This window comes from Protopterus annectens, chromosome 8.part0, assembly GCF_019279795.1.
Source record: "Protopterus annectens isolate FY-2018-M chromosome 8.part0, PAN1.0, whole genome shotgun sequence".
Taxonomy (NCBI): Eukaryota; Metazoa; Chordata; order Ceratodontiformes; family Protopteridae; genus Protopterus; species Protopterus annectens.
In genome coordinates, this window is record NC_056741.1 from 778,052,330 (window position 1) to 778,064,946 (window position 12,617).

Below are 12,617 nucleotides of genomic sequence, written 5' to 3' on the forward strand. Positions count from 1 at the left end.
TCTGCAAAAATAAGTAAGTCATCTAAATATTGGATACTCTGTAGCCTGCAATGAGCTATAACTGGTGTTATACATTTTGTGAACACTCCTGGTGCAGTAGATAGCTCAAAGGTAAGGCAGAGAACTGATAATGTGATCCAGTTATACAAAACCTTAAAAAAAAAACATCTAAAGTCTGGATGAATAAGGATATGATGACAAGCATCTTTTAAGTCTAGTATTACCAGGAAACCTGAAAGAAGAAGAGGTAACAGGTTGAGAAGTGACGTCATTTTGAATGTGAAAACTATCACAAACAGGGTTATGAAAGAAAGATCCATAAATGGTCTCTAAGCATTTTATTTCTTTGCCGATAAAAACATCCTTGAATGTAAACCCTTTCCCACCTGGAAAGGAGGAACTGGTTTTAGCACTGCTTACGACAGCATGGGATGAAGAACTGGTGGGGAAAAAAGAAAAGAGTCCAATATGGAGGAAAGGAGGAATTCCCTCCCCCTGCCACTTTTTAACACCGATGAAATATTTTCAGAACCCATTTGTCTGAAACTATCAGCTGCCAAAGAGGAAAAATGGAGATTCAGATTTTCTGGAAGAAAAAATGGGCCGGGGGGGGGGGGTCATAAAGTCTCTGGAATAGTCATTTAGACTGTCCTTGGTTTTGGGAGCTTAGAGGATTATTTTTGAAACCTGAATGACATTTCTTCTTAAACATCTGTTTACCTGTGATTTGTTGAGACTGTTTATTCTGCCCTTTGCCAAAATTGTATGAGCGTTAGAATCCCTTAGGAAATTTGGAAAAGGAAGATTGAAAAATCTTAGAGATTCTCCTGATCAACTTACTTCTGTCATCACAATTTTGATCACCTCTACAGCAGAGAGGCCAAAACCTAAATCTCTATCCAAAGGGGAATTTAAAATATATATTTTTTAACATAACCTGAGAGGTACTGAAAATGCAGCCATGCAAACCCCCTCGAAACAGTACCACTGGCCATAGCCCTGGAAGAAATATCAAAAGAGTATTGAGCTGTACAACAGAAGAAACTAAATTATTTAAAGCAGATTTTTCCTCACAAGAGTAAATTACAGATAAAGTATTCCTCGTGCTCTCACAATTAATCTCAACAAACTTTAACATAAGGGCCTGGCAACTCAAAATTCAGAAAATCACAGCTGAAGAAGTACACACTTTTTCTCATACTTAACAATAACTTTTCCATCCTTATCAGAAAGTGTAAAAGTATTTAGCAGCAGTAGCATCAACTAAAGCTATGACTGCTGGGTCAGCCTTGGGAACAGTGCATAAAAACATAGAAGACTGACAAGATTTATACATCCTATCTGCCCTTTTAAGCAGTTGGCAGACTATCAGGAGAACTGCAGACAGCAACAGACACATCCTCTAAAGCAGACAGAAGAGGCAGAATGGGTGTAAGTTCTGGAAATTCTTCTGTAACAACACAGTAATTTTCTGAGGGACTAAGAAACCTCAGTGTTCTCTCACTGAGAACACTGGCATATTTTAGCAATAGTCTCAAAGAAAGAGAACCTCCTCTAGAAGAATCAGAAACTGAGCTCTTCTTGGATTCTGAACCAGAAATCAGAGGGGAAAATCCCGTATCTGTCCCTTTATCTTCCTATTCAGATGCAGAATCTTGAAACTCTTAAGGAAAATAGGTACCCCTCTTTCTTTTACCAAAAACTACCTTAAAAGAAGGATCAATAGCCTGAATTAAACCCTGAACCAGACTCCTAAGGAAATTTGAAAAGGAGTAGGCACATGTTTATGACAGACTGTGGACTGGTAGTTTGTTCCATGGTCAGGCTGAAAATGGTGCCTCTTTCCCAGGGAAGATAAGCAGCAAACACCAGTAAAAAAAATACAAGTCTTTAAAAGTTACTGTTTTCACAGAAAAAACAGAGTAAAAATCACTTTAAAACATCATGCCTGTCCCAAAAGAAGTAAAAAAAATACAATTTCTCCACACAAAAATGTTTTTTTCAGTTACTTTACACATTTAAACTGACAGGAAAAAAGACAGGTCCATTTAAAAGTATGACAGTCTTGGACAGTCCATTAAAAACACAGAAATCCTAACTATAAAATAACTATCTTGAAAAGGACAGTGATAAAACAGAAACAATATTTAGAAGATAGAATATTTTTTCCTCAAAAGATACTTATTTGTCTAGCAAAGGAACAGCACCAAGCCAACTGTCAATCTTTGAATGCCTTAGATGACTGTACTCTTCGACTGCAGTGAATCTACAGCACCAAGCCAACTGTCGATCCTTGAAAGTCTTAGAGGAGCATACTCTTTGGTGGCAGTAAAGGTCTGAAAGTCTTGGTGCTCAAACTTGTCTTTTGGGTCAGCTCAGCTTAAACTGCCTGACAGTCTGGGTGAGTGGTAGGTGCCCTACAGCTTTGAAAGCTGGCTGGCTGTTACATCTTTGGCAGGATATAAACCATACAGGTAAGGCTGCTGCACCACTGATTAATATGACAAACATCAACACATAACTGACACTTGGGATGGCAAAGGAAATTAATTCTAATTTTACAACATGATGGCAAGGTAGTTAAAACCTGGATATAAAGGAAGAATGTGTTTCAGAATATACTAGAAAAAAATTCAATTGCTTTGATAGATGTATTGATTAAGCATCCTATTAATGCTACCAAAAAAGTAAAATTATTTGGCAAAGAAATCATCACGATGAGGCTGGAATCTAAGGCTTTGGAAGGAATGTTGGGTCTCAACTACTTTTGTGTTATTACAGAGGCCTGCATTAGGAAAAACAGAAGGAAATTAAATGTGTCCAACTGAGTGAATAAGCGTGCTCCAAATGCACCAAAACTGGAAGTGCATCTTCAGATGATTATCTTCAAGGACTGAAAACAGACAACAGCTATAATGTTCTGAACCACATTCAATTGTGTCAAGATGTAGACTAAATGCCCCCTTTTTTATTTTGCTGTTAATGGTCAATAGCACAGCATAAAGGTGTTGTCATTTTACAAGTGCAATCTGTGACAGACTTTCAAGACAAACAAATTCAGAAAACTCCATTTACAGGTCAGCTGATATAATCAGCACTGCATACACAGAAAACTGAAATTATAAAAACTACAGTGTGACGCAAACACCAGTTACTAAACATCAGATTAGACAGACTGTAATTTATACAGCGTTGTTTTGCAAAACTAACAAATACATATGCAATAAAAAATCTAAAGTATTGCAAGTTTGCTTAGTATAATGCTCAGCTACCTAGAGACACTTGTCTAAGCAGTACTGTTATTGTAATCATAAAGATATCAATAGCACTCCAGTTCCTAATGTGATGATGCCATAGGATTGCAAGTATACCATCAAAACCGCTAATATCACATATCCACCAGATGGAAACAGACTAAAATGCATGGCATGGGCCTTTATTAGCTCTTGAAGAAAGGGCAGAGCTGACCATATACAGCATCAAAGGTCAGCACCAAAAACTCAAAAGTAGACTGGGTACTACTGCTAAACATAAAGAACAGACGTGATACAGGTATATAAATCTATAATGATAACATAGCCTGCTTGTTCCATTCTATAAACAAACACCATTCTAAGTCATGAAGTTTGTGGTCTAAGACATAATTGATCTGTAAACACGTATTTGTCAAAAATGGTCATTGATTACTTGCTACTACTGAAAATAATGCATTAGTTTATGTAAATAGATATGTAGCACTTTGGTTACCACAGCATGAATTCACAAGAAAATGCAGTGATGTAGAATCATACGGAACTATACATTAGACAATTTTTGTTTTAGTACTGGTGAAAACATTAACAGATACAGCTCCCTTCTCCAGATGACTTGGCACAAAATTTACCATAACAAAGCTCCATTCTTTCAAGTACGAAAACAAAAAGGAAAATAACGAAATAAAGAGCTAGAGACAGTGTGCTACATTTGAGTAGCTTTATGGCAACAAACATGTTAGCTAACACCACCACACAAAGAAAAAGCCTAATAGCCATGTTTCATTAGCCCCATCAATTACATGCCATGCAGTAAGCAGCACATTTGTTGATTTCAGTGCTTTAAGCAAATCCAGAGATATTATTTACTACATTTAAAAGTTTAAATAGCAGAGCTTATCCATAATCCATAAGACCGTTAAGAGTGATTAGAAATTAGAACCTCTCCAGCAAAGCTTTATGTCATTTCAGCAGAATCAAACTGGCTAGTCAGCTTTTTAAACTCACCATTATCGGGCTTTGCTGGTTTGGTAGTCTTTGCTCACTTGTAATGCACACCTCTTGGGTCTTGTATAAAGTATGAGAAAAGACGTTTCATGTTTAAAAATGAGATGCATCTACTGCTACAGTATCAAAAATTAAGATGAGTACTTTATACTGTGACTCCAAATATATGGATGAGTATTTACATCAGTTGTTCAATATGTATTTCAATTGAATAGAAGTCACTTTAAAAGTGATATGCTATTACATATCAGCAGATGAGGACTTCCCTAAGTAGTAACTATACATTTATTCATGTCAAATAATTCTACTACAACATGGAGTAAAGAATTTACCCTGTTGTCCTGCATCTGTAGTATCTTTATGGGCAAAGGAAAATTAGATGAGGCATTAAAAAGTCCATTTTCTGTCTCGTGTATGTTATTCCTTATCTAGAACTAACTAAAACAGTTAATCTTATTTTAATTTGCAAGAGACTATAATTTATTAAAATATAAATAACATTTCAATTGAAAGAATGCATTTCACATATTTCAATGGAAAGAATGCATTTCACATGCTACTAACAGACAGACACATGCATTTCATCAAAACAAGGAATTAAACAATGATCTCTTGTTTTGGTAGAATTTTATAACAGCCCATGCATTAAGAATGACAGAAAAATGGGAAGGAAGGGGTACACAAATGCTGAGTTTTTGACAATAATCATACAGAATAAAATATGATTTATGTGGTTTCACATATTTATAAAAAGCATGCAGAAACACATTTTAAATACATTTCACCTTATCTATGTGAATTCAATGTATTTGAAAACATGTACTTTTATTCATTTTAAAATAATGCATCTTTTTTAACAGCTACATAACAGAGAATAATTATTACTGTACTCACAGGACAGATTTGTGGTGGCAAATTGTGCATTTCTATAATATTGTAATTAGAGAGGGCAAAAGGAGCAAGCTGTTAGGGGACATGATCAGCATTGCTAAATAGCTGCCAAATGGGCACAAATAAAGTACGGGAATTCACTTAAGAAGTCATGGCTGCTATCACAGCTGCTTAAAATAAATGCGTTTATCCCAGTATACAAAAGTTATATACTTACCATAATGCTAGACCATTTCAATCATGTCAATCCGATACAACCTGTGGATCTATGAGCCACTGCTGAGATCTGAACCAGTAGCATTAGTGCTCCAGCCTCAAGCCTCTTTAATAATTTTCCCTCCCATGATGCACAAGTACCCAAGCTACCTCATAATTAGTCTGAGGACCCAAGACCTAGGTAATAAACAACATCTAAATGTTATGCAAATTCCATCAAGAAAACAGACTCAGACAAATAAAGAAAAACAATATCTAAACTAAGCTTCACTATATTTTTCTGATTGAACCTTGGAGAATTACTATTTCCTATTTACTTAACAGAGCAAAGCAGATGATGTGGTGAATGGTCCTTCTTGTTGTCAGGCCCAAGATAGAATACTCAATACTGACAGATTTCTCTTTGTAATATCTATGTTTCACACTATTCCCCTTTGAAGCTTGAGACAAGATGTTAGGATAGATGTGATAAGATGCATATCTAAAGTTTTGCTGAAGTTTATAGCAGTGCTTGGGGCATCCCCTCTTTTTACTGAACTAATGAACAAAGGCTTCTTTCCAGACATGCTGTCTCCGGTCCTGTTTAGAGCTGTGAGATAAGCACTTCAATGGCCTAATACTTAAAGTAAGACATAAGCTGGCTGTTTTAACCCCTTCTCTTCCAGTGTCCTTTGCTAATAAATATACAAACACAGTCTCACATGTATATTCCTTTTCTGTCCAGCAGGACCCACTACTGAGACATCTTTTAACACTAGCAACTTTACAACCACATTTTGATTTTTAAATGCCATACAGGTCTAATACATTTGTAACATAAGCATCTGAACACATCAGTTTGATGTTCAAATGCCATATATTTTAATACATTAGTTTGATATTCAAATGCCATACATTTTAATACATTTGTAACACAAGCATCTTGTATAAAACAGTTTAATATTCAAAATACATATTCTTTACAGAACTCCAGCTGGCTATGCTGGCACTAGCCCATATCATCACATCTCTCCCCCCTTCGAAGACTGAAGCTAGTTTTTCTAGTGACCCTTGAGAAATTTGGCTTAAGAGAAAAAGCCTGTCTGGAAATGCATTATCCCATACACTGCCATGAGAATCCATGACCCCACTACAGTGCTGCACTGTCATATTATATCCCTGCAACTGTAGACTGCACCATAGTAACTTGGGATTTTGATGACTGGCTCCCTTAAGCCATAAATCTCTCTCAGACTCCTCCTGCCTCCTACTGCAAATACTTATCAAGGTTTCATCATGTTAACACGGTACAATCTGTACCCCTGCATCCTGCCTAGCAGTTCCATTATGTAGTTAACATCACTGAACATCCTTACCACTCTGAGTGGTCCATCCCATGCTGCCTGCAGCTTATTGTGTCTGACAGGAATGAGCACCATAACTTGCTGTCCCAGAGCATACTCTCTCTGGCTCAAGCAATTCTGTCATACTAGACCTTTTTCTGCTGTTGGGATCCTGCCAGGTTTTCCTGAGCCAAGCTCATGAGCTCCCTATGCCTTGTTCTATGGTTATAGGACATATGCCACAACAGACTTTTTGTGTGATTCGCACTAACGCTTCCACTCATCATGACTCAACTCTAAGGGCCCCCTCTCATCCAATGCCCATACAGCAACTCAAAGGGTATAAAAACCTGTTGGTTCCTGGGGCACAATAGATGGGGCAAATATTTGTCACACTCTCTGTTTAACTGGTCTGCAAATGCCTGTAGCATGGTCTTTAGTGTAAAATGTAACCTCTCCACATGACCATTAGTCTTGGGGTGGTAGGGTGTTCTTTCATTAAGTGCTTCACTCCACAGCACTCCCATAAACAACCTAGCAGGTCTAACATGAAATTGGCACATCACATCTGTCAGTCAGTATTTCTTCTGGGAAACCTATCCTGCTGAAAATCTCTAGTAAAGCATTTGCAACCTTTTCTGCCTCAATGAAGGACAGAGTCACTGCCTCAGGGTATCTAGTAGCATAATCTAGTAACTCCAGGATATACTTCTTCCCTGAGGAGCTTGGTGTAGTCAGTGGCCCCACAATATCCAAAGCTACCCTCTGAAATAACTCGTCAATCACAGGCAAAGGCATCAGAGGACCTTTGATCTTGTCCCCTGCCTTGTCTACTTTTTGGCACTGCTCACAGGTCCTGCAGTACCGTGTTACATCCCTGGCAATCCCAGGCCAATAAAAGTTCTGCATATGTCTCTCGGTACGCTTTATGCCCATATGACCTGCAAAAGGAATGTCATGGTCTATGGCTAGAAGTGCCAGATGGTAGAGCTTGGGCACTACCAACTGCTGTATTACCTCACCTTCTAGCCCTCCCTCAGGGGGCCACTCTCACTCTCTATACAGTAATCCTTTGTTCCATTATACAGACTCCCATCTTCCTTGAGAATCAAGCGCATCTATAGCTACCTCCCTCAAGCCTTGTAATATAGGGTCCGAGAGCTGAGCCTGTCTCAAATCCATCTTTGTGACTTTTCCCAGCTCCCCTTCCACAGGTAGTCTGGTATCATCTGACAGTGATGCTTGTTCCTTCACCAAAAGGTCTGCCAGCCTAGGGAATGTGGTGACCTGACACACAATCACCCACCTATGAAAATAAGTGCTTAGTTCAGCAAGATAATCACATACATTTTCATCTGCCTTGTATCTATGCTCTCAGAACTTTTTTCTATAAGCATCAGGTGTTAACTGAAAGTATTGTAATAAATTGTGCTTAACTTTATCATAATCTAAACAGTTGGATCAGACAATCTGGAAACAACAGTTATAGCTTTATCATGGAATAAGGGGGTGAGGAACTGTACCCAGAGCCCTTGGTCATTATACAGTTTGCATACTCTTTCAAATATATGACTAAAATGATCACAATTATCACCTTCTTGGTACTCAGGAAGAAGTTTACTTACCTTTATTGCTTCTGTTGTACAGTTACTCCCTTCTCCTTTACCTCCATGACCCTGGCAATCTGTCATCATTTGCTTTTCATGTTGCCTCTGCCTCTCATTTTCTTTGGCTTCCAAACTTCTCAGTCTCTCTTTTTCTTCAATGTCCAAATGCCACATTCACTCTGCTGATTCCAATTCCAACCGTTTGGCCGCCAATTCAAGTCTCTAACTCCAGATGGGTTTTTTAAGTCCTCTGAGGAAAAGTTGAACTGTCCTGCTTCTGAGAGCTGTACATCCCCAATGCCAGAATGGGTTGTCTTCTTGGTTGCTGGTCTGTGGTGCAGCTGTAATTAAAATTGCAATCATTTCCCATTCAGTCAGTTTGGCATGCACAAGTCCTTTGGCTTGGCACATCTCAGCCAACTGGTTCCTTGTCAGCTTGCCATAATCCTCTGTTGACATCCTTGCCTGCTTTCCCTGCCTAAACTAAGCTGACAAAAACATAAATAAAACTGTTGTGAAAATGAAACTCTGTATGTTTACCTTGAGATTGTGAGAGTACAAACACCTTCTTTAATGACAACTGCTTACAGACTATAGAAGTTCAAATACCATCTTACCACTGCTCACCAATATGTGATGACCTCTCTCTGGGCCAATGATTAAGGAACCTCAATCCTCACCACTGACACCGGTGGGGGAATGTTCACTTTCAGAGACATAGATACACACAGTATTTCCAGATGCAGCTCTCTGCACCAAGTACAATTTCCCTCAAGATCACAAAGGGAACACAGTCAGTCCAGCGTCTGGATTTCCTTATATACGTCTCCTTCCAGAGCCCCAATTAGGCTCACTACTATCACAGCTACAGGGTTATTTCCTCAGCTGAGTGTCCAAGCCAAGTCCTCCAGCACCCTCTCTTTGAAACTAGTGTTCTGTGTCCCTGCTCCAAGTAGCTGACACACACACACACACACACACACACACACACACACACACACACACACACACACACACACACACACCTGGAAAAGGCTGGCACAGATTTACCTGCTGTGCCTCTTCTCCCCAGTTATTGCTGCCACCAGACACTCCACAATCAGCTACTTTAAGGCCCTTAACAAAGGGTGTCCAATTACACTGTGTAATATTACTACTAATAAAAATGGCAGTAGTTGACCAAGACAGCTAGGCCTTCAGGAGTGGCCCACACAGTGTCACCAAATAAATATAAGCATTCTCACAGGTTAAATACTTTCTAAAAGGACCAGCCACAATAAAAGGTTTAAATATATTTAACAATAAATAATAAAAGAACATGAAAATACTGAATATATATTTACAGTAAACCACAAAGTTTAAAACACAGGAAATTTTGAAAATAACACTGATGGAAAGACTCAGACAAAGAAAAACAATATCTAAACTAAGCTTCACTATATTTTCCTGACTGAATCTAGGAAAATTACTATTCCCTACTTACTTACTTAATAGAGCAAGGCAGATGATGTACTGATGAATGGTTCTTGTTGTTGTCAGGCTCAAGACAGAATACTCAATACTGAGAGATGTCTCTCTGTAATATCTAAACTTCCAATATGGCTAGTACCTGACGCTAGGTTCTCACACTATTCCCCTTGAAGCTTCAGACAGGTGGTTAGCATAGATGTGATAAGATGCATATCTAAACTTATGCTAATGTTTATGGCAGTGCCTGGGGCTTCCCCTCTTTTTACTGAGCAAATGAACAAAGTCTTTTTCCAGACATGCTGTTGCCAGTCCTATTCAAAGCTGTGAGATAAGCACTTCCATGGTTCAACAGTTGGTACGATTAACAGTATTTTTCTTAAAGTAAGATGTAAGCTAGCTGTTTAACCCCTTCTCTTCCAGTGCCCTTTGCTAATATAGATACATACAGTCTGGCATGTACATTCCTTCTCTGTCCAGCAGGACCCACTGTTCAGACATTTTTTTTAACACTAGCAACTTTACAAACATATTTTGATTTTCAAATGCCATACAGTTCTAATACATTTGTAGCATAGATATCTGTACACATCAGTTTGATATTCAAATACCATACAGTTCTAATATATTTGTAACATACACATTTGTGCAAATCAGTTTGATATTCAAGTGTCATGCATTTCTAATGCATTTATAACACAAGCATCTTGTATAAAACTGTTTGATATTCAAAGGACATATCATTCTTTACAGAACACCAGCTGGCTATGCTGGCACTAGCCCATATCATCACAAGTACATACATAACTTTTATATCTTATTCAATCAGTCCATCCAATCTGACTTGTGGGTCAGAATTCCAAGCTATTTGACATCTTGGGTGCCAGCATGACAGAAGATCATTCAGGACAGAGGCACCAAAGGATACCCCAACCTTAGAAATGTAATCTAGCTTACAAAGGTCAATGAATGTATGTACGGAAGACTAAGTGACATCCTTGCAAATATCATCTAACAAAGAACACCTGAAAAAGGCTGTAGAGGTTGCTCCTGCCCTGACAGAATGATCTCTAGGTTTGCTTGGCACGGGTCTGTTGTACGAGGTATGAATGACAGAATACATTCTGAAAGCCACCAAGAAAAGGTAACTTTAGAATTTTTGGCCTAGCTTGTTAGACGTAAAGAAAATAAACAGCTATGAATCTTTTCTAAACGTTTTTGTTCTACCAAGATAAAAACACAATCACCTTTCAAGTCCAGTGGATGGAGAATGTACTCTACCCTACTGGAAGTTTTAGGAAAGAAGACTGGAACAGTAAATCTGTTAAGAAATGCAGGACATCTGGAAGTTGAAAAAGGAATCAATATTTTGTGAGGAGGCTCATTGCACATATCCCTTACATTTACTGTGGTAAGTCCTGCAAGTAGACAGCTTTAGGGAGGCTGTTAGAATTCTGACCACTTTTGAAGAAAAGGACTTGTTGTTGGCTATTACTGGAATTGGAGAAACAAAGCAGTTAGTTTTAGGTTGTGATGATCCAGGTTAGGCTTCCAGGATGGGTGTGAAATAGAATCCTCTGCCAGATCCAGAATCTGATGAACTCTCCCTAATGCAAAAACATGTCAATATCTGTAATAAAAACACATTTTCTCAGTTTTCTCAAGCTAGAGGTTAAACTAACTATGGATTATACCACAGGTGTTTTGATACAGTAAATGATACAATTACATTTCTGAAAGTGTCACCAATGCAGTTAGCCAAACTAGCTGCAGGATAAGCAAGCCAGCGGCCACTCAGTCATATCCCCACCCCCTGGTCCCTCCAATGCCTCTCCCACAATTTAAACACAAGCCAGGCATGCAGTCAACATTTTGTCCCTCTGCACCATGTGGCCAGAGTCTTTTCAAGATGTTTTTCTTGGACAGCTCATGAGGAAGCTGGAAAGTGTGGCTGTGAGTTTCAAGGCAATACGCATGTACAACAATAGGTTTGCAAGTAGAATTCAGCAGCAGTATGTGCAACCAAAGCAAGGTCCTGAAATGGTAAGTTTATAATACAGGTCCTCTTCAATGCATTACAAAAATCTCAAACAGATGTATATGTGAATGCTTTTGTGCATGTGTGTGTGTATGTATATGCATGTAAATGTATGTATTTCTTTTTGTATGTACATGCAAGTCTTGGCAAATTAATTCAAGAATTTCAGAACTAGAACACAATGTACACACAACTGTTTTATGGGTAGGGAATGGAGTTAGCATCAACAATAAGATCTACAGTAGTTATCACACCCCATCATGACTGTGTACTGAAGTACTAGGGGAAAGCCAGTAGAATGATGAAATTCAAAGGCAGGAATAATGCCAGAAGAAGAAGAAAAATAAATATATAGCTCCAGAACCATCCATTGTTGAGGTTGACATAATTACTGTCATGCACTTCTGCAGGCTCTGTCCATAAAAAAGGAAGAAAGCAATATAAAGGACAAGTAACACACTGCAAAACTTGACCCAGGAACTCTACTAGGAAAGTTTGCTGAATTTGAAAAAAAAAAACATATTTTAGGTAAATAAAGAAGAAAGATAAACACAAAGGTTATTCAAACAGTGCAAAAAGACTTTCATGTCTGAATATTTTTCATAACTTTCTGAATTTTTTTTTTTTTGTGGACACAGATAAAAGGAAAACGGTCACTGTCTACTGCAGGTTACAAAAGTCTTTAATAATTTAAATTCATCTTTATTGATTGCCTGAATGGTGAAATGTATCAAAATAGCACTTCAGTCAAGGAGAAGTGCACAAGGAAATGGAGGATGCTTGGTGTGTAGCAGGGTAATAGGTTTCCAGCATGCAC

At 38.2% G+C, this 12,617-nt stretch overlaps 1 protein-coding gene across 2 annotated transcripts in view; it reads right to left on the reverse strand.

Moving 5' to 3' along the window:
* The window catches only part of DENND1B (DENN domain containing 1B), a 3,525,330-nt gene that overhangs the window by 1,533,782 nt on the left and 1,978,931 nt on the right, over positions 1 to 12,617 (reverse strand). The window contains exon 8 of one of the 2 annotated variants that reach the window (XM_044080247.1): positions 4,260 to 4,319. The exons of the other annotated variant lie outside the window; for it this stretch is intronic. Coding sequence (XP_043936182.1) covers positions 4,260 to 4,319 — 60 coding nt within the window. The remainder of the gene's footprint in view (positions 1 to 4,259; positions 4,320 to 12,617) is intronic. 2 annotated transcript variants of the gene reach the window in all.